Here is a 19,227-nt window from a genome sequence, read left to right as displayed (position 1 = left end):
TTTTTTTTACAAACATTTGGCTAACAAATTGATTGAGCAGTAGAGGGACGATAACTGATAAGAGTAGATGTGGAAAACAATATTTGTTGCATTAATTATACATATGGTCTCATTGTGAGGACCCCACCTTTATGCATTTCATAAATTTTTAAGGCAAGGTGTAGTCTAATTTGAATTCAAAGTCTTGCTTTTTCATTAACGAGTTTTTACAATTCATTGTATTAATATATTTTCATTTTTCATCAAGGAGAAAGTTTTTTAGGTTAATGACACTGCTCGACTCGTCCTTATGGGGATCCTTCCCCCTTTTTTTTAAGGGGAAAAGTTCTTCAATTAATGCAAGTTTCTTTCTTTCAATTTATTTATTTTTTAGATTCTATTCAAAAGGAAAATAAAATTACTTTTTAGTTCTTGCAATCTTCTTTTCAGTTTTTAGTTTAATTTTAATTCCTTGCAATTTTATATTGATCAAATCTCCCTCTTTTTTTAAAAGTGTTTTTAAGTAGTAATATAAATATATATATATATATTACGAGTTGGATTCAGAATTGGATTAAAATTACACCTAGTGTAACTCTAAACATTGTTACACCACCAATAATTTATTATTGAATTCATATTTTAAAATTTTCACTATTAGATTATATGTTTTATATTTTCTTAATATATATGCTAATTTTCATGTCAATCGAATATTATATACCATTTGATCTAGAAAGTCATCTTTTATGCAATATTTTAAACTACAAAAAAAAAAAAAAAAAAAAAATTGAATTTAAACAATTGATCGATGACATATCTATTAATCCTTGATTACTTTGAAATTTTGCAAGCATAGAAAATATACAAAGATAATGTAATCTAATGATGAATTTGTCAAAATTCACATTCAACTAAAAAATATTGAGTGATGTGTCATTCCTTAAAGTTACACTAAGTGTAACTTGAACCCCTACCATTTATATTAATTACATCATATAGTCTTACATGTATCATTGTCCTGTGTATTTTACTATTTTTTAGGTACCTGTTTTCAAACAATCCCATTCTCAAAAAGCTATAAAAAAAAATAAAAAATAAAAACGGTTTTACAGCAGACAACCACAAATGAATGGCTTAATCGACAGTTCATATTCAAACACAGTGCTCTCCCACTCCAGAAGAAAGCGTCAAATACAATGGCTCTCCAAAAGGAAAGCGTTCAACAGTTCTGCACTTAACAACGAGAACACTTCTTCTAACAATCATAAATTCATAAATGAAACAGTGCTGAACTTGCATCAGTTCAATCACCAGCTTCTAGAAGGTAATACATTCATACTTCCACAATGTTAATGGGTCAACCATTTTAAAGAAAAAATGACTTAAAAGAAAATATGCTTTACTTTTTTTTCAAAAGTTACAATGGGAAGAGGAAAATTTGAATCTTGAAAACAACACCAGTAGGTGCAAGTTGAGTTACAATGCTCTTAGCAAAGAGTATGCTTCTTTAAAGACCCATCTATTGGTACGATGAAAGTTAAAATAGTTTTGATCTCACCTAGTTACTAAATGTAAAAATTCATAAATGTCCATTAGAAGAAAATTTAACTGCACAATACCAAATTACTCCAGATGGGGACTACTAAAAAATGTGCAACTAAACTAAGTAGAGTATTTTCAAAGATATCATACTCGACCATCAAAACTGAGATTTTGTGTATCGTGGAGAGGCAGAAATATCTCCAAATCCCATTAAGGTACAATGGAATGAATTTGTCCCACATAGCTACTCTTAACTGACCTGATAAATTAATTTTCAAGGCTGACTAATACAACTGTAACACAAAATACAAAAATATTAAATTTACAGTAGGCCTCCTAAGTTTCTTCCATGATCACTATTCAAAAGTATCAGTTCATCTTGTCTTTCATCACAAGAAGTGGCCCCTTCTTCCTCATCATGTTCATCATCAGAATCCCCATCAACAAACCTGGGAACCCTGTTTAGTCTATGTTCATTGCTAGATTGATCCAAATTTCCTGCAATTTGATTAGCTTCCTCTTGTTCTTCTACTGTTTTAGCCAAAGACAACAGAACATTCTTTGCTTTCTGATCAGGAGGAAACCCACAAGACTCCATTTCCTTGTACCAAACAACAGCACTGCCGAAATCCCTGTTCTTGCCATATGCATCCATAATTGTGGTCAAGACTGTTTGATTTGCTTTGACACCACATGCCTGCATTTCTTCATATTTCTCCATCATCTTCTCAAGGTTATTTATTTTTGCATACCCTTTGATCAATGCCCCATAAGTGACAACATTGGGTTCAAATCCATCTTGTTTTAGTCTTCTGAAGAAATTTTCAGCACCCTCCATATCAGAAGCATTCACATAAGCCGATAACATAGTCGTATAAGAGCAAAGATCTGGGGTAAATCTGCAAAAGCAAACAATGATAAAGAGTAGTGCACCCCTGTCATTAAGACAGCAAATGTACATGGGCAGCTATCACTCTGTTAAGCACCCTTGTCAATATCCATGACTCCTATACATTATTTTCCATCTAGAAGGGCATGCATTTGGTCATTGAATTAATACTCTCCCATTCTTGACATTGAATAATAGTCGTAACAAAAGTACTTCATGATCCTTTGCTCTGTCAGACACTTGAAAGGATTACAGCGAACCTGTTTTTTGAGGTTCTATACTTAGCAAATCTATATAGGGTGACTGGATTTTTATCTGACTAATAAAAGTTTCAAATGAACATCTACAAAGAATCCTCATGCTCAAAAGAGAATGTATAAAGCGAACCAGTTTACCATACAAGACAGAAAACAAAATACCAAGGGAGAGAGGGGGAAGGAATTAAGCAGAAGGATAGGTGGATGCACCATGAACACTGTCTGAGGAGAAATTTATGCTACAAAGAAAGAGAGACGGATAGTAGAAGTTGATTTTTTATTTTCCTTTTTTTAAGGAAAAAAGAAAAGAAACACAGAAAAGACCAACACCCCCCCCCCCCCCCAAAAAAAAAAAACAAAACAGAAAGCCCTCACAAGGTCAAACAGACATCTGGATGGAAACAACACTGCACCAACGAACAGACTCAGGACCAACAGCACCTGGATGGAAACAACACAGGCAATCTAGAGAGAGAGGCATGGATGGACATGCATAGCAGTGTAACAACACTGAGTGATCACTTGCTAGCAATGATATACTTAGGCAATTCCTAATATAAAATATCTCTGAAAAAGAAATTGGCACTAGAAGTTTTAAGACTTGACACTGAGTTAGCAATGACAAGACATGGATGACCTCATGGAGGACATGGACCCAACAACTTCTAGGTCCTTCCAGAATATAGCTCAATGATACCAACCTATGTACTTCATTAACCGGACCAATTTAAGCTTCACAAAAAGAAAGAGAGATACAATTAAATAACTAGTCAAAATCATTGTCTAATATCTGAAACAGGTCAGCTTCTGAAAAGAGTTCATGCAGGAGTAGGTTATATTCTTATTAACATTATTGAGCACAACGGAAAGAGCTTCTGTCTTTGAGAAATCAACAAAAAGAAGCCTCAAAACATTTTGCTATGAATAAATTCGAACTTGTATAAAGTGCATATGGTGATTTAGGGATAGAAAGTGTAGAGTAATCACATTACCTGTCCCTTTTCATACTCTTAAACACAGTGCGAGCTTGCTCCACCATCCCGGAGATCGCAAATGCATCAAGCAAGATGTTATAAGCTTTGTGGGTTGGTCTGGAGAAAAGACAAAATGACAGGTGTTGTAATCTTCAAAACCAATAGAAATCTCTAATAAACAAATAGTAGTTAGCCATTGGCTAGTCAGTTGCCATCAGCTTGTCTTGGTGAAGCAATCAGCATAACAAAAACCAACCCAGAAACTAAAAGTTCAGAATTCTGCCTGAAAAAATAACCGACAAAAAACAAGGCGAATAACTCCTAACTCAATCTATGTGTTTAAAAGTTGAAGTGTAACATTTATTGTTAGTACGCTCTTGTTGAGCCACATCAGCAGCCACACCATCCACCTATTTTCAACTCTCTCTCTCTCTCTCTCTCATATTTTTAACTCTTTTTCTTCTTATTAATCCCCAAATTATTGTTACACTTTTTCCAAACTTTTCCCTCCCTTTTACCTTTTCATCTCCCCACTACTATCTACTTTAATATCATCCTTCCTCTATCCCTTTATCTTCTTTTATTTTTGCCTCTTTTTATTCTCATCATTTTACTACAAATTTGCAATTATCTCACATTCTATACATAACTTTCCCAATTCCCACAAATATATACATATATATATATATATCTCAATTTTTTTCCCCATTTTTTGGTGGATTTTTTAATCTTGCATCTCTATTTTAGGTTGATTAACTTTTGTGTTCTTTAGAGTTCTACTTTGGGTTAATCTAATTTAGTTTTGTGTTTTTAAATTGTTATCTTTTTTCTTTTATTTGATTTCATAAATGTTATCTTATTACATTATAAAGATAGTGTATACGAATATAGTCTTATTTTATTACATAGCAGGACTATGATAATTTGGTGTTTATTACTTTTTTTTTTTTATAAGTGGTGTTTATTACTATATCTTTTAACTTTTTTTCTTCTCATCTAATTTTCTATAAATTTGTTATTATCTCTCACATTCTCGCTTGAAAAAATGATTATTCTCTCTCTCAATTTTTTATTATTTCTTATAGATCTATTTTATATTGATAAAACATTGTGTTTTTTTATAACTCTATTTTAGGTTAACACCTTTAGGTGTTGTATTTTTAAGTTCCCCAGCACAAGTAGTCTCTCTCCCTCTTATAACTTTGGTTTGATTTTTGTTTGAGTTACTTTAGCTATTTTGGAAGTAAGAAGTAAGAATTTAAATTTATATCAAAACACAATATCAGCTTTGGATTTGAATGTGTCTATCAATTATTTGAGTAATATTAAAAAGTAATTTTGCTATGAGTTTTGATTATCATGATAACCTCCTTTAAAATAACGAGGAATTTGAGTAATTTATTTAAAACTTAAAAAGTTTAGCTGTAGAGAAAAAAAATGGAAAAACATAGCACACTATAACATAATTTCAAAAAGTATGGACCTCTCATAAAGGAATAATATCAATCAAACACTACACCAAAAATAATAGAATGATATATTGGTAGAGATAGAAAGAAGAAAAGTCATTTTAGAAATTGTTTAATTTTTAGGAAAAACAAATTACCTTCATAAAAGCAAAAACCTCATGCGGGAGAGTATGAGGTTCTGTCATATGGTGTACTCTTTAAAGATAATTGAAACACTTTTAAGCCACATTAGAGATAAGAACAAATTTAAAAATAGAAGACTCTTTATTTCCTTTAGTTCAATGTTTCAAGAATAATTTTTGTTTCCTTTAATTCAATGTTTCAAGACTACTATTTGTTTCGTTTAGTTCAATATTTCAAGACTTTTCCTCTCTCTCACACACGCAAAACTCTTTGCATTTTCATTCCCCATTTTCACTTCTACTCCTTTATATGCCCATAGCCCTCATGACATCTCATCTCAAATACACCTAGACAAAAAACGATGTCATTTACCTTCAACTTTTCAACAACATCTACATAACTCCAATATTTTCGTATCATTTGACCCTAGTCCATATGAGTAGGCTATGACCAAGGAAGGGGGCTTGCGTTTTTAATTCAATTTACAATTTGATGTTGAAGTCAAATGCTGCGGATTTTGTGAAGATTGTGATTTGCTTTGAGTCTTTGGGTGTTTGCAATTTTGGTTTGGGAAAGTCATAAATGTATTTTGTTTTAGAACTCAAGGAAGAAGAAGAAGAAAAAAAAAAAAAAAAAAAAAAAAAAAAAAACCCTTCTAATTGATTATTTATGAAGTTGGCTTTTTTTTTTTTTTTTTTTTTTTTTTTTTTTTTTTTTTTTTTAACTCATAATTTGTAGGTTTCTTTGTAATTTTTTTTACTGCTATTTTGTGTGGTATAAGCCATAGTGATAAAAGTAAAAATTAATGGTGATTTCAAAGTGTTTTTCATTTTTTTTAAAGGATATAGAAGTCCAACTAAAGGCAATTAAATTTTGATAAATAGATGTGTTTTTAATCCAATTTCTCTTTGTTTAATCATATTCTCTTTATGTTGCTTACAAATTATTTCCTTAATTTCATTGAGATAATGGATTGAGTGTTTGAGATTGGGGTCTTCATATTTGGTTGTGAGAATAGAGTGGTTGAGGAAGTGTTTGGGAGGTTGCTTAAATTTATGTAATTTTAGGATAAAAAAGTATTTTATGCTTTAAACTTGTATTTATAGATTTCAAAATCATTTAATCTATTTAAAAAATAAAGTTTTCTTTTAACAATAAATATTATAATTTGTTATTGTGTTATAGTATTATACAATTTTTTTTAATAAAATATGAATTAAGAAAATCAAGTTTCAAAGTATATAACAATATTGTGAACAAATATAAATATTATATGTAGGTCTTAATATACATAAAAATGATTTCAAATGAAATTATAAAGTATCCGCGCATCGCGCGAGACATCATCTAATTCTTCTTAAAGTTTCAATATAGTTATAGGTTGGTATACTGGAGTTCATAATTCAATCATGATGTTTTATTGACCTCGTTTGGGAGAGTTGGATCTTGAACTCTCCAAAGCACCAGAAGAGAAAAATAAACAAAGACGATGAGCCAAATTTATTCTTTCAAATTCAGACAGAAAAATGTGTGCAAAGAAGCCCACCAACTAATTTAGCTTTACCAGGTTGAGTGAGCTTCAGGTTAAATCAGTTCAACTGATACAACCCATTTTTTTTCATATTTAACTTTCAAGACCTATAGCTCCCTATAAAAGAAGAAAAGTTAAGAATGTGCCTACACACCTGACACCAGCATCAAGCATCTCCTCAAAAACAGCTAGTGCTTCGTCCTCCCTTCTTGCTTTCCCATAAGCATTAATAAGTAGGGCATAGCTGACAACATCAGGTTGAAGACCAGATCTTTGCATCTAAAAATCATGAATATACTTCAAAAATCTGATGAATGTAATATTAACAAGAGATTAAGAGGTATTTAAAAATAAATAAATAGATAAAAACTACCCTCACAAAGCATCAGGGCATATTCCAGAATTTCTCTTTGGTATTTACAGGGTCATCAAGAGATATTACAATCAGCTAGGTGCATGAAGTCAATCACTTGGCCCACAATTTCCACACAAAAATCAACTTGATGATCATTGAAAAACCAGCTCTCTTTACTAAAAGGATCTATTTACATAGAACTATCAAGTATCCTTTTTTGTGATGAAGTACAATTATTATGAATTAACTTATTATGTTTCCATGTCACTAGCGTAAATACATTACTAATGCTATTCAATGACAGAAGGTTACCTTAAAAATGTCAACACAAACAGGCTTGCACACCCTCAAGTCTTATCCAAAACCTTGTGAATTATTTAATTTAAACAAAGACATTTCATAAGAAACCAGAAAAACAGACGTCAAACCCATTTTTCCCATATTGGTTTGTCATATTAATTGTGTCCATCAAGAAGGAAAACACCACCCACCTCATTTAAAATCAGAAAAACTGAAAGGATCTCCTTACAGGTTTATGCCATATTTGAGAACTTCAATGGAGAACATGTTGTCTACATGCTGACTAAAAGTATCAGGGAACTGACAGACATACTTTAAGAAATGCAATGATGGATTTGAGAAAAAGATGTTTACAATTAGGTTGCAATAGTTTGATGCAGTAAGACTATTAACTGATTTCTGATTATCAGTTTTGGAGAAGCCTGAACTCTCCTACTCTGAAAATGAATAAAGAAGATATGGATCGATGAAGAGGATTCTGGGGTACTATGGAACCCAGTGATTGAGTAATTTTGGACAATGATAGGCTGGTATCTCAGTGCACCTTTGAGATGGGTGCAAAAGATCAAGATGTTGGGTTTTGTTTCTGGAAAAAGCTTCACTAGTTAATTGTAATAGAAGGCAGTATATCAAACCCAATAAATCTACAAGAAGGTTGTATATATGCCCCATTGGTTGGGAAGGCTTGACCTGAGGAACAATCTCACTACCAGAATTCCAGTTAATCAATTTTTTAGTAGTGTCACTTAGACATTATGGGGGTTATTACCATTCTTACGTTCTGTTAAATTGTTATGACTGCACATGGAGAATCTAGCTTTTTTGCAACTCGACAAAAGGCCATACACTGCTACTCCATGATTTCACATGGAGAACCTGCTTAATGTAGATATTTAACTTTTTCCCAAATCTACGTATCTCTTGATCAAAGTCAGCACTAAATGGTCATAAATCAATCTGTTCACGTCTCACCCCAAAGTTGCCCCAATAGATTATCTTGAATTGATTGGGATCAACCTAAATAGTCAAATTTACTATATCTCCTATTTTCAAGGAATTTGCCTTCATCTTCCACAGGTAGTCCATAAAATCCAACCTCAAAAAGAAACTGTTAAATTACCACTTATCCCAATGGATTACGCTGATAGAAAGTGGGAAATCTAATCATTCAATTATTCTTCTAACACTTCCCCTCATATGTAGGCACAGACTTTCCCTCAAAAATAAGGCACAACATGTGGAATTATAGACTTAAATGGCAGATATAAAGAGAACTGCTTGTATTGGTACCATGTTAAAAACAATTATTCACAAAAATTTAAGCATTTGACCTCTACAATTTAAGTATGAACCTTATCCCAAAGTTTTTTACCCACCAATGAACATTTGACTCAGGATAGAATCCTTTAGAGCCCTTCCTCCATACCACCTATCATGCCCAAATTTGACCCTCCTGCCATCCCCAATTTTGAAACAAATATTGGCAGCAAATTTATCCCATCCAGGTATTATGCCTTTCCAAAGACTAACGCCCCCTTTGGGTCTTCTAACCACTTCGGAAGTCCAATCACCCCATAATACCCCATATTTTGCCCCTATGACATGTCTCCAAAACTGATGGCTCTCCTCTCCCAACCTCCATAACCACATCTAACAACAAAGCCTGACTGAAGGTTCCTCACTCCCAAACCACCAGTTTTTATGGGAGAGCACACCACACTCCAATTCACCAAATGGAATTTGAATTCCCCATCTCTCCCACCCCACCAAAAATTTCGTTGATGCGTAGGAATAGTAAACAAAGAAAGAAAACAAATTGGAAGGATAGATAATGTACTCAAGTAAGATCATAAGGATCGCCTTCAATAGGTAGAAATTTTTGCATTGAACTAGCCTTTTCTCTGTCCTTTCAACAACCATGTTCCAAACTGCACTAGTTTTATATGATGAACCCAGCTACATAGCCAAATAGTTCATACAGTAAAGATCCCACTTTACAATCCAATAGTGTGGCCAATCTATGTTTTGAAGCAAGTTAATCACCAAGCCCATAATTGCTTCAAAACATAAAATCATAGCACGGATTTACCAGACATTAGAAGCTAAAACATCACAAAACAAGAAAGTGTCATTAGCAAGCATAAGATGTGAAACAGTTAGAGCTTCTCTATTTCCTCCCTCCACTTGGAACTCAACTATGAAACCTCCCTCCACAGATCTCGCCAACATGCCACTCAAGACCTCATCCCCAACACTGTTTCAAGCCTATTAGCTAGCATTCATATTTAATACCTCCAAAAGTTTAAGAAACAGTATCAACTAATATAAACCCACCTCAATCCTAGATAAATGAGACTGCTCATCCTTCTGTCCTTAAGGACATCCATCAACATTCCTTTGATGTCTTGTTCATTTTTGTATTTCTCTATCTTTATAATTTGTATTCTTTGAAATTGGACTGCACAAATCCCATGTGTCAGCCTATTTTCCTTCTTCAATAAAATTTTTCACTTATCAAAAAATATAATAAAAATTTTGTTTAAAAAAAAAATCCATCAACATTGCTAAATCATAAGAATTTTAGGGACTCTTTTTAAACATGTTAAGGAAATCAGCATTGCTAAAACATAAGAATTTTAAGGACATTTTTTTTAACATATTAAGTAAAACATGGATATATAGCTTATTCTTAGATAGCTCACCAGCTAAAACACATATTAGCTGGTGATTTCTTAAAATTAATTACAAAATATCTCTATATCAAGAGGGAATTTCATAATGAAAGATACATTTGAAGTTTCAAATTCCTAGGAATAATAATGGAAATTGTAGAATGTCTAGAAACAGCATATTAGAGTACTAATGCTGCATGCTTATTGTCTATAATCACAATAATTTTTTGCTAGTGACTGTCAGTGCATATTATACTCTGGTTACATGAAAGATAAATCAGAAATTTCTTAATTTTACCTGGTCATACATCTTTGAAACTTCCTTGTAATTAGTCTCAAATGACATTAAGCTATTATAAGTAACTGTTGATTGTTGAACTCCTCTCTCAGCCATGAGTGCAAATACTTTTCGAGCTTTCTCATAATTCCTTGCCTTCTTATGCATATAGATCATCATGTGAAACATCTTTTGGTCTGGCTTTAAAGGTGATTTTTCCTCATCCAAAAGGGTCTCGAAAACGTCTTCAGCTTCCTTGAACTTACCTCCCTGCAGTAGCTCCGGTCACTCATGAAATTGCAAGATAATTTAAATTATGAATTACATCTTAGGTTAGAGAGTCACTCCCACTATATAAAAAAAACTTACACAAAAAAAAATAAATAAAAGAAGAAGAAGAAAACTTAACCCATCTCTGTGTATGGTATCATAAATATATTATGATACACATGAAGTTGGGGATGCAACGTGTCTAGGTGTTCAATTTATCTATTTTAAAAAGTTTCTACCATTTTGGAGTGTTCATTAGTTTGATTAGTTTGTTGAGAATCCATAGTCAACCCCAAATATTGAGGGACTAAGGCTTGGTTGTTTTTGTTATTGTTGAGCAGTTTATGTCAAGACTCAAAAATGCCTGTAGTGACGATTTTAGATCATAACTTCAATAGATCAAATTTTGTTGAAGGCTGTGAGCCAGCCATAAAGGACCCTGCAATTCAGGCATAGTTCAGATGGTCTTTTTCATTAATAGATTTTCAAAATTTATTGTTCTCAAATTTTTTCAAGTTAAACCTAAAGTTCTAATTCTATGAGTACCAATTTTTTTTTTTTTTTTTTTATGATAAGTAATAAAGATTTATTGATATATAAAAAAAGACACCCAAGTACACAAGGAGTATATAGGGGTATACAATCAATTCCAAAAATTACATAAATCAAGTAAATCAAGAATTGAAAATAAAGATTGGTTTCTCAAATCTGACAACTAGTCCAATAAGGTTCTAAAAAAGAATAACATGAGATCTGGCATAGTTCTCTCATTATCTTCAAAGCACTTGCTATTTCTTTCCCTCCAAAGACACCACATCAAACAATGGGGAACAACCATCCTTATATGACCATTTCAATGATGACCAAACCGACCTTGATGGCAAGCTAGAAGCTCAACAACAGACTTTGGCATCAAGTTATAGGGCTTAAAAAAAAATTACCTCAACAAATATCTTAAGTATTATTTGATATGTTAAGGCTGAAGGTTGAGGGCCTGAAGACAACATCCTTCGAAATATTGCTTCAGCATTATTGTATCGGCCTCCTCTTCCATATGCTTCCATAAGAGCAGTGTGGGATATGACACTTGGTGCATAGCCCTTCTTATTCATCAAGCTAAAAACTCTCTCGGCCCTGTTGAAGTCCCCTTGCTTTCCATAAGCTGTTAGAAGCATGAGGAAATCCAGTTCACTAAACACCCACCAGCTTTGAGCCCTGAGCCATTCAAGGATCTACAACACAAAAGAAGACTAGTATGTAACATCAAAATAGTAGATCAAAAGCATATATTGACCACCAAAGTAATGAGTTTAGGAATAGTATATTCATTTTATTCCAAAGCACAAAAATGAATGTGTGTGTATGTTAGAGATAGTAGCTCATATTCTGAATGAGAAAATAACACCAGTCTCTAGTTTGAGGACCTCATGGTATGGTAACCGTATATTGGGAAATTTAATTTACACTATTGGGCAGACAACAGTATAACTATGTTGTAATCTTTTAATTTTTTTTTTTTTTTCATATAGTGGAATGATCCGTTTGCTTGTTTCTGTGGATGTATGCACACTATCGAACCATGAAAAGTTCTATGATTATGTAAATAGAAATCTTCAACATTTATAGATAGTAGATAGATACCTCAATGACAAGTTTCCATTTGTTTAGTTGCTTAAATCTGAGCAAGGTCCCAAGGACCTTGTCTCTTGAAATGCCCTGGTTACTAACATTCAGTTGTTTGAGCACCGCAACCGCAGAACCCGTCTCCTGAATTTCAGTCATCAGTCTCCTCCAACTCTTCTGATCAGCTTCGTCAGCTGCATCTCGGAATACCTCGAAACCTTCCTTCTTCTTCTTCCTCTTCCTGGGTGCCAACATTCCCATACAAACAACAACACCCACTCTCCCTCGTATCCTAACATTGCTCACATTATTTACTACAATTGATTTATTACTGCAACATAACACAACAGCAACAAATGAATTATTACATATTCACTCAAAACTGCATAACAATATTCTCATTCATTGCAACTACATAGTATATTGGGAAATGAATATTGAAAAAAATTCAAAATCCAGTTTACAATAAAGACAACCATCACAATCACATTAAAATACTGCTCACTATTTTGATAAAAACCAGTGACACCCAGAAACAAAGACCCTTATGGAAAAATAAAAAGAGTTGCTGAAAACAGGAATAAGGGGGGTTTATTCTTTATTGGGGTTTATCAAATTCAAGTATTAGACGAAGAGAGAAAGAGAGAGAAAACCTGCAATTAGTAAGAGGAACTGAAGAAATGAAGGGCTTGAGAAATAAGGTTTGAGGCATTGAGTTTGAGAGAGGAAAAAAAAAAAATCTTATCTATTTAGACACTCTTGAGTCTGAGCTCTGCCTCATTCTCCGGGCGCGCTTTTCTTCGGGTTCGGAAAGGCATATGACAATTTATATTTTTGAAAAAGTCCAAACTACCCTTCACTAGCTCATACAAATTTCAGTGCCTTCTTAAGGACAAAACCAGAACATACAATTTATATATAAAAAAAAATTATGACTTCAATTTAAAAAAAAAAAAAAAAAATGATATGGGTTTTAAATAGTTGTGAATCTCGACATTTGGAACTGTTCAAAGTTGAACAGCTATTTGTTGCCAACGACAACAAGGCCTTGAAATGGTTGCGTCGGTCAAGCGTAGTTTATGATCGGGTGTTCCTTGAAGCCATCCCCAATGAGGAAATTTGCCATTTTACTCCATTTTATAAACAATTTGTTAGTTAGCAAGTTTTCAAAACATATTAGCAAACTAACATCTTGAGTCTCTTAGTAAGTTCATTGTAGCAACTCGAGCTTGAGAGACTCAAGTTCTATGTGTTGGCAGAGTTGAGGTGGACTTAAAATCCACGTGAAACTCAAGTTTTAGACACTCGAGTTCCTTTCTTGTTCTTTGGCTGAAACTGTTCTTCAGTCGCATACCCATGTTCTTCCTTCTTTCTCCATACCCAAATCAAAAACAACCTATGGATTCATAAATTCTCATACCTAAAAATCTCATTTCTCAAACACCCACACCAAGACCCAAAAATCAAAAAATACCCACACAAGAACAAATGCCTAATTGGATCTTCTTCTAGATCTTCAATACTCCTACTCATATCAGATTCAAAGAACCCCCAACGTCTTCTTCTTTCTCCAACGTCGTCATCTTCTTCTTTCTCCAGATCATTTATCCAGCGTCTTCTTTCTCTAGAACAGAGGTTCTATTATGCTTTCTTAGTATTGCTCTATGGAACTCAAGTCTCTAGTTCCACGTATATCATTTATCCACGTCATCTACGAACTTGAGTCTCTCCCATTGAACTCAAGCCTCTTTAGACTCGAGATGCTACTTTGCTAATAAGTTTTAAAAACGTGTTTACTAACGAATATGTTTAAAAAAAAAACAAGTTATATGGCAAATTTCCTCCATCCCCATTTCATGCTTGAGTTCTCTTTGATTTCAGTGGGCTTTGTAGGCAAAATTTGCCAAATAGCACATTTTTAGAAAAAATTTAGAAAAATAGCACCCAAACGAAATTATTTAGTTATATAGCACATTTTTGAAACTCGAGTTTGGGCTGGAACTTGAGTTTAATAAATTCGAGTTCCAAAAATGTGTTACATAACTAAATAACTTCGTTTTAAATTTTTTCTAAAATTGTGCTATAGATCAAATTTTGCCGGGCTCTGCCTGTTGGGGGAACGAAAGAAAAAAAGAAAAAATACAATGAAAGAGGGCATCTAAGAGAAAATGAAGAAAAGAAATAAATAAAAAATATATAGTGAAACTATGAAAGAGAATAAACACTACTATTGAACACCAAGACTTTCCTCCCTCACAATATCTCTGGTTGTAGTTATTGTGGTGTAGCCATTGAAGGGAAGGAAAAAATTTCTAAAACAATTCATTAGGGTTAATTTGCAAAGTAGCATGAGTTTGCCACACTATGTCATTAGTTAGTAAGAATTGGAAAGAATTGAGGAGAATAACATCTCGAGTGTTTGAGGCTTGAGTTCAAGGAAGAAATCGAGCCTTAAAGACTCGAGTTCTAATTACTAACATGGAGATGTTTTTGTCACAAGACTCGAGTTCCATAGAAGAAGCAGAACAAAGATGACGATGAAGATGAAGCTGAAGAACCAGAAATGAAGGAAGAAGTACCAGATCCGAAGACCTCTCTAGAGAACATAGATCTGAATAAGCAGAATAGGGGAAGAAGAAGAAGAAATACAAGTTGGAGGAGAGAACAACAAGGGAAGAAGAAGAAGAAGCACAGGCTAGAGGAAAGAAGAACAGAGGAAGAAGAAGAAGAAGAAGCATGAGCTGGAGGAGAGAAGAGAAAGAAAAGAAGAAGAATAGGCGTTGGGGAAGTAAATGACGGAACTCGAGTTTCATGTGAATTTTTTTCCACATCAATTGCCACCACTGGCAACTTGAGTCTCAAAAACTCGAGTTCTATCTTGGAACTCAAGTTTTAGACAGTTGCAAACTAGACACCTAACTAAAATATTATAAAAATGAAGCTAAATGCAAAAAAAAAATTCCAATTCATCAAGTTTTACCTGTTGTCCTTAAGTGGATACGTGAAAAAAAAAAAAAAAAAAGCCACACAACACTATTTTTTTGCATAAAGGTGCTACAATTAGCTAAGTTTAACGATTAAATAATGCTACCGAATACCGATGCAACTTTTTGGCAATAATTTTCATAGTTTGTGAATTTATAGATTGAGAGGTTAATAGAGTAAATTTGGTGGGTTTATAGTATCACCATTAATTATTTTAACAATAATGAGATTTATTGTGAATTATATTATAAGTAAAAACTAAATTTATTGTGAAATTTATTATAAGTATTGGTTGTGTCCATTATTCACGTCATTTTCATTATTCTATATAACATTATTTTATTGGACAAACTAAACATGAGTAGCATGATATATGGCACTTAATGGAAAAATATAAATGGAGGGGCTAATGATACAAACAAGATACATCTTTATGAAGTAAAATCAAAATTCTAAAACTTTAGGGTGTAAAATTTAAAGATTCCTAAACATTAAAGGTGTGTTTGGATACCGCTTATTTTGATGAAAACTGAAAACTAAAAATACTGTAACAAAATAATTTTTAAATGTGTAAATAGTACCATGAGACCCATTTTTAATAAAAGTTTTGTTGAAAAAAGATGTTTGTGGGTCCCATGAACAGTGCCGGGACCCATTGAACTGTGCATAATCCCACTTATGGCGCTCTTCTCAACCCAAAAAAAAAAAAAAAAAGTGCGAAAAGCAAAACGTTGGATTTTCATCCGTATCCAAACGGATACTAAGGGTGTAGTTTGCACTTTAGCCTATTTTTTATATCAAAATTATTTTGACTTTTTTTTTTAATATTAATTATGTGTTTGGATTTTGCTTTAAACAAACTTTCTTTTTTTACTTCAGGTAAATAATCCAACTCTAATTTTTTTTTTTTAAATAAACTAAATTTTAGCTTTTTGTCACACATTTAAGAAAAAAAAATCACATCAATAAAATCTTTAAATTTCAAGTTTTTTATTGAGTGTGAATTTTTACAAATACACATTTGCATTACATTTTCTTCTTCTAATCTCTATGCTCGCAACATTTCAAGATTATATGAGATCAATAATTATCACGACAATAAAATCTTGTTTCTTGCAACAAGTGCAAAAGCTAAACAAAATAAACACTTAGTTCTATTTGTGCATTCTAAGAAATGACATAATTAGTGGTATCCAAAAAAAAGACTACAAAATTTGTGATACCAGAATTTTAAAGGAAAAACCAAATTGATCTGATAAGGGGGTGAAGGATGGCTGGAATATAATACTCCCTCCGTCCCACTTTGTTTGTCCTGTTTGAAAAGTCAAACTTTTTAAGGGAACATCATTTATTGTCTTGTCTACTTTTTAAAAATGTATAAGTTTTCAAAACTACCCTTAAATAAAGTTATCAAGAATTTGAATTATTAATAAAATAGGGGTATAATAGGAACATTAGTAAATTATTGACTTTTATTTTTAGAAACATGACAATATTTTGGAACATCCCAAAATGGAATAGAGGACAAACAAAGTGGGACGGAGGGAGTATGATGCAATGAGTTGAACCAAACACTTAATAAATAAAAGGGATATATAGTTCACCACCCAATGGGATACAGAAACACTACCCAAAGAGATATAGAACCAGAACTTGCCACCCAAGGAATCCACCAAAGGGATAAGAGTCTAAAAGAATAAATCCATCTTTTGAAGCACATTTTATAGTTAGCTTTTTATGTTTTAGTTCGCTATGCAAACAAGTCATTTACAAGTCAATTAGCATTTAATTGGGGTTTTCCTAGGGAATGGTTAGTTTTTATGTTTTAGTTTTCCTAGGTAGACAAGTCATTTATTTTGTTATAGTTCCTATGAGTCAAGGTCTTGAAAATGTAATCTTTTAAATGTTATTTTCATTTTCCCGTGCTTAGAGAGTTATTCTAAGCTCTATATAAGCCTTTTGGCTAAATTAAACAAAGACAGAGTGTATTTTCATATTAAAAAAAGGAAAATGCTAATGAGTGCCCTTAAGGCATTGGCTAATAATCCATTTTAGGAAAATTTTGACATCACTTTTATGACCCCTCTAGAAAAACCCCAAATAAATGTCATTTGACATTTTAAATAACTTTTCTATGTAGGAAAACTAAAACATAAAAGCTAAAGTTATGTTTGGTAATAGTTTTTGTTTTATATTTTCAAAAACTTATTTTTGGGAATAAAAAAAAAACAATTTTCTTGTATTTTTGAAATAAAAGACATGTTTTGTTAGTTGAAATTAAAAAAAAAAAAAAAAGTTTTTTGAAGGAAAAAAAAATAGAAAATACTAAAATATGTTGTTACTAGGATTTGAACTCTAATGCTAACTCATTAAATGAGACAAATTCATTAAACAAATGCATGTTTTCATTGAATTTTGAAAAGTAGAAACTGAAAACAGTCTTTTGCATGTTTTTAATTTCCTTCACAAATTGAGTTTTGAGAACAGTTTTTGTTTTCTGTTCATTTTAGGTTGCTAAACAAGTTTTTTAGTTTCAAAAATAGAAAATTATTTTTGAAAATAGAGAATAAGAGTAAAAAATAGTTACCAAACATACCTTATACCCTAGGAAAACCTCAATTAAATGCTATTTGACTTCTTTTGTTAATGATAAAAGTTCAAAAATGATAGGCTGCACTTCTGGTCTTCAAGAAGCACATCTGAGCCAAGCTTAGTATGGTTGTTGGAACTTGGGACACTCCAATGTCAGTTTTTCTATGTCATGCTTCTTTGATCAGTGTGTGTTTGGTGGGACTGCCATGCTTCTAAAAATCTTCTCGTAAAGAGGCTGACTAACAGGTCCACATTGTTAGAATTATGTGCCCTCAAAAACAATACTGTGCATTTTTATTTGATGATAAAATTCTATTTTCACATTCATAATTTTTATAGGTATATTTCATTGTTTAAATGTGGCATGTGATGTCACATCTGTAGGAAAAATCATGTTAATGGTTAAGGAACCAAAGACAGGGAGTAATGATTTTTCATATATTATTAAATTGTTCTAGACTGTGAATATTAATTGAATATTACCATTGAAGCCTACACTTGTTGTGCTGCTATATGATAGGATGATTTACTCCATCATTGAAGTAGTGACTTTAAGCAAACAAGTGGGTGTAATGTAACAAGTACATACACTGAATTGGATCCGATCAAGAACAACTTATGGAGTGATCATTGTTATTTAAAAGGTTGTTCTATCGCAATTTTTCTATTGTCCTCAAACATGAGGGGTTTGTGTATATTTATTTATTATGCACATAACTTTGATAATGTCAACTGGTGATGCCAATTTTAAAGGCTATATACAGACACGTTGGGTTATGTATGTAATGAGTAAAATATATAAATGCTCAACAATGAATCCACCAGTCTCTAAAGAAGATAGTATATTCAGTTGATTTTCATATTGAAGTTGGACTCAAAACAAAACCGGCCGGTGACATTTTTCAAAAATGTTTTTTCATATATATAATATTGTATGTATATATATATATATATATATATATTTATTTAAAGAGATTTTATAAATATTTTGGAGTCCAATAGAAATTATGAAATCAAGAAATTAAGGGTCACATAAGCTAGGGACATGACAATAATATTTATCCAGTCCTAGTGGCTTGTGGGAATATAGTATGGTGGAAGGACATAGATATAAAATTGTATGAAATGGGACCTCATTTGTAATTCTCTAATCTTCAGGGGTCAATTGCAATGTGTTGATGGACATTATTGCAATATGTAGAAGTTCAGATATTTTCTTGATATGATTGAGAAAATTAAGAAATAATTTTGGAAAGAGTTTTAAGATAAGTTAATAACGTTCAAAAAGTTATTGATAAAAAATCCTACGGCTGAAGATTAGGATCCCTAAGGATCCCACGTCCAATCTCTCTCTAGGGTTTTAGAAGTCTACTATAAAATAAGATT

The 19,227-nt window shown here is 32.4% G+C and overlaps 1 protein-coding gene across 2 annotated transcripts; it reads right to left on the bottom strand.

Annotated features, from left to right (window-relative positions):
• Positions 1-1,674: 1,674 nt before the first annotated feature.
• On the bottom strand, positions 1,675-13,076 carry LOC126715557 (pentatricopeptide repeat-containing protein At3g59040). 2 transcript variants are annotated; one of them, XM_050416207.1, is made up of 7 exons: positions 12,918-13,076; positions 12,283-12,595; positions 11,583-11,873; positions 10,393-10,641; positions 6,922-7,046; positions 3,663-3,761; positions 1,675-2,423 (listed from the first exon to the last, which is right to left on the bottom strand). In XM_050416207.1, exons 1-7 carry the CDS (start codon positions 12,974-12,976, stop codon positions 1,847-1,849), a joined length of 1,713 nt encoding a protein of 570 aa, XP_050272164.1. In that variant the 5' UTR covers positions 12,977-13,076; the 3' UTR covers positions 1,675-1,846. The 2 variants fall into 2 exon arrangements, with proteins under 2 accessions (XP_050272164.1, XP_050272165.1); XM_050416208.1 differs by having other exon boundaries at positions 12,283-12,556; positions 12,918-13,072.
• Between the last annotated feature and the right edge of the window lie 6,151 nt (positions 13,077-19,227).

Source organism: Quercus robur, chromosome 2, assembly GCF_932294415.1.
Source record: "Quercus robur chromosome 2, dhQueRobu3.1, whole genome shotgun sequence".
NCBI lineage: Eukaryota > Viridiplantae > Streptophyta > Magnoliopsida > Fagales > Fagaceae > Quercus > Quercus robur.
This window is presented reverse-complemented; position numbering and strand designations above follow the sequence as displayed.

Bases quoted from the DNA above. Each gene is read 5' to 3' on its own strand.
- LOC126715557 (XM_050416207.1), bottom strand. From the start codon at position 12,976: ATGCCTCAAACCTTATTTCTCAAGCCCTTCATTTCTTCAGTTCCTCTT. The intron at 10,642-11,582 runs GTAATTTTTTTT...GAGCTACTGCAG, and splicing joins TACTTAAGATATTTGTTGAG to GGAGGTAAGTTCAAGGAAGC. The intron at 3,762-6,921 runs GTGTGTAGGCAC...TCTTTTCTCCAG, and splicing joins ATGCTTGATGCTGGTGTCAG to ACCAACCCACAAAGCTTATA.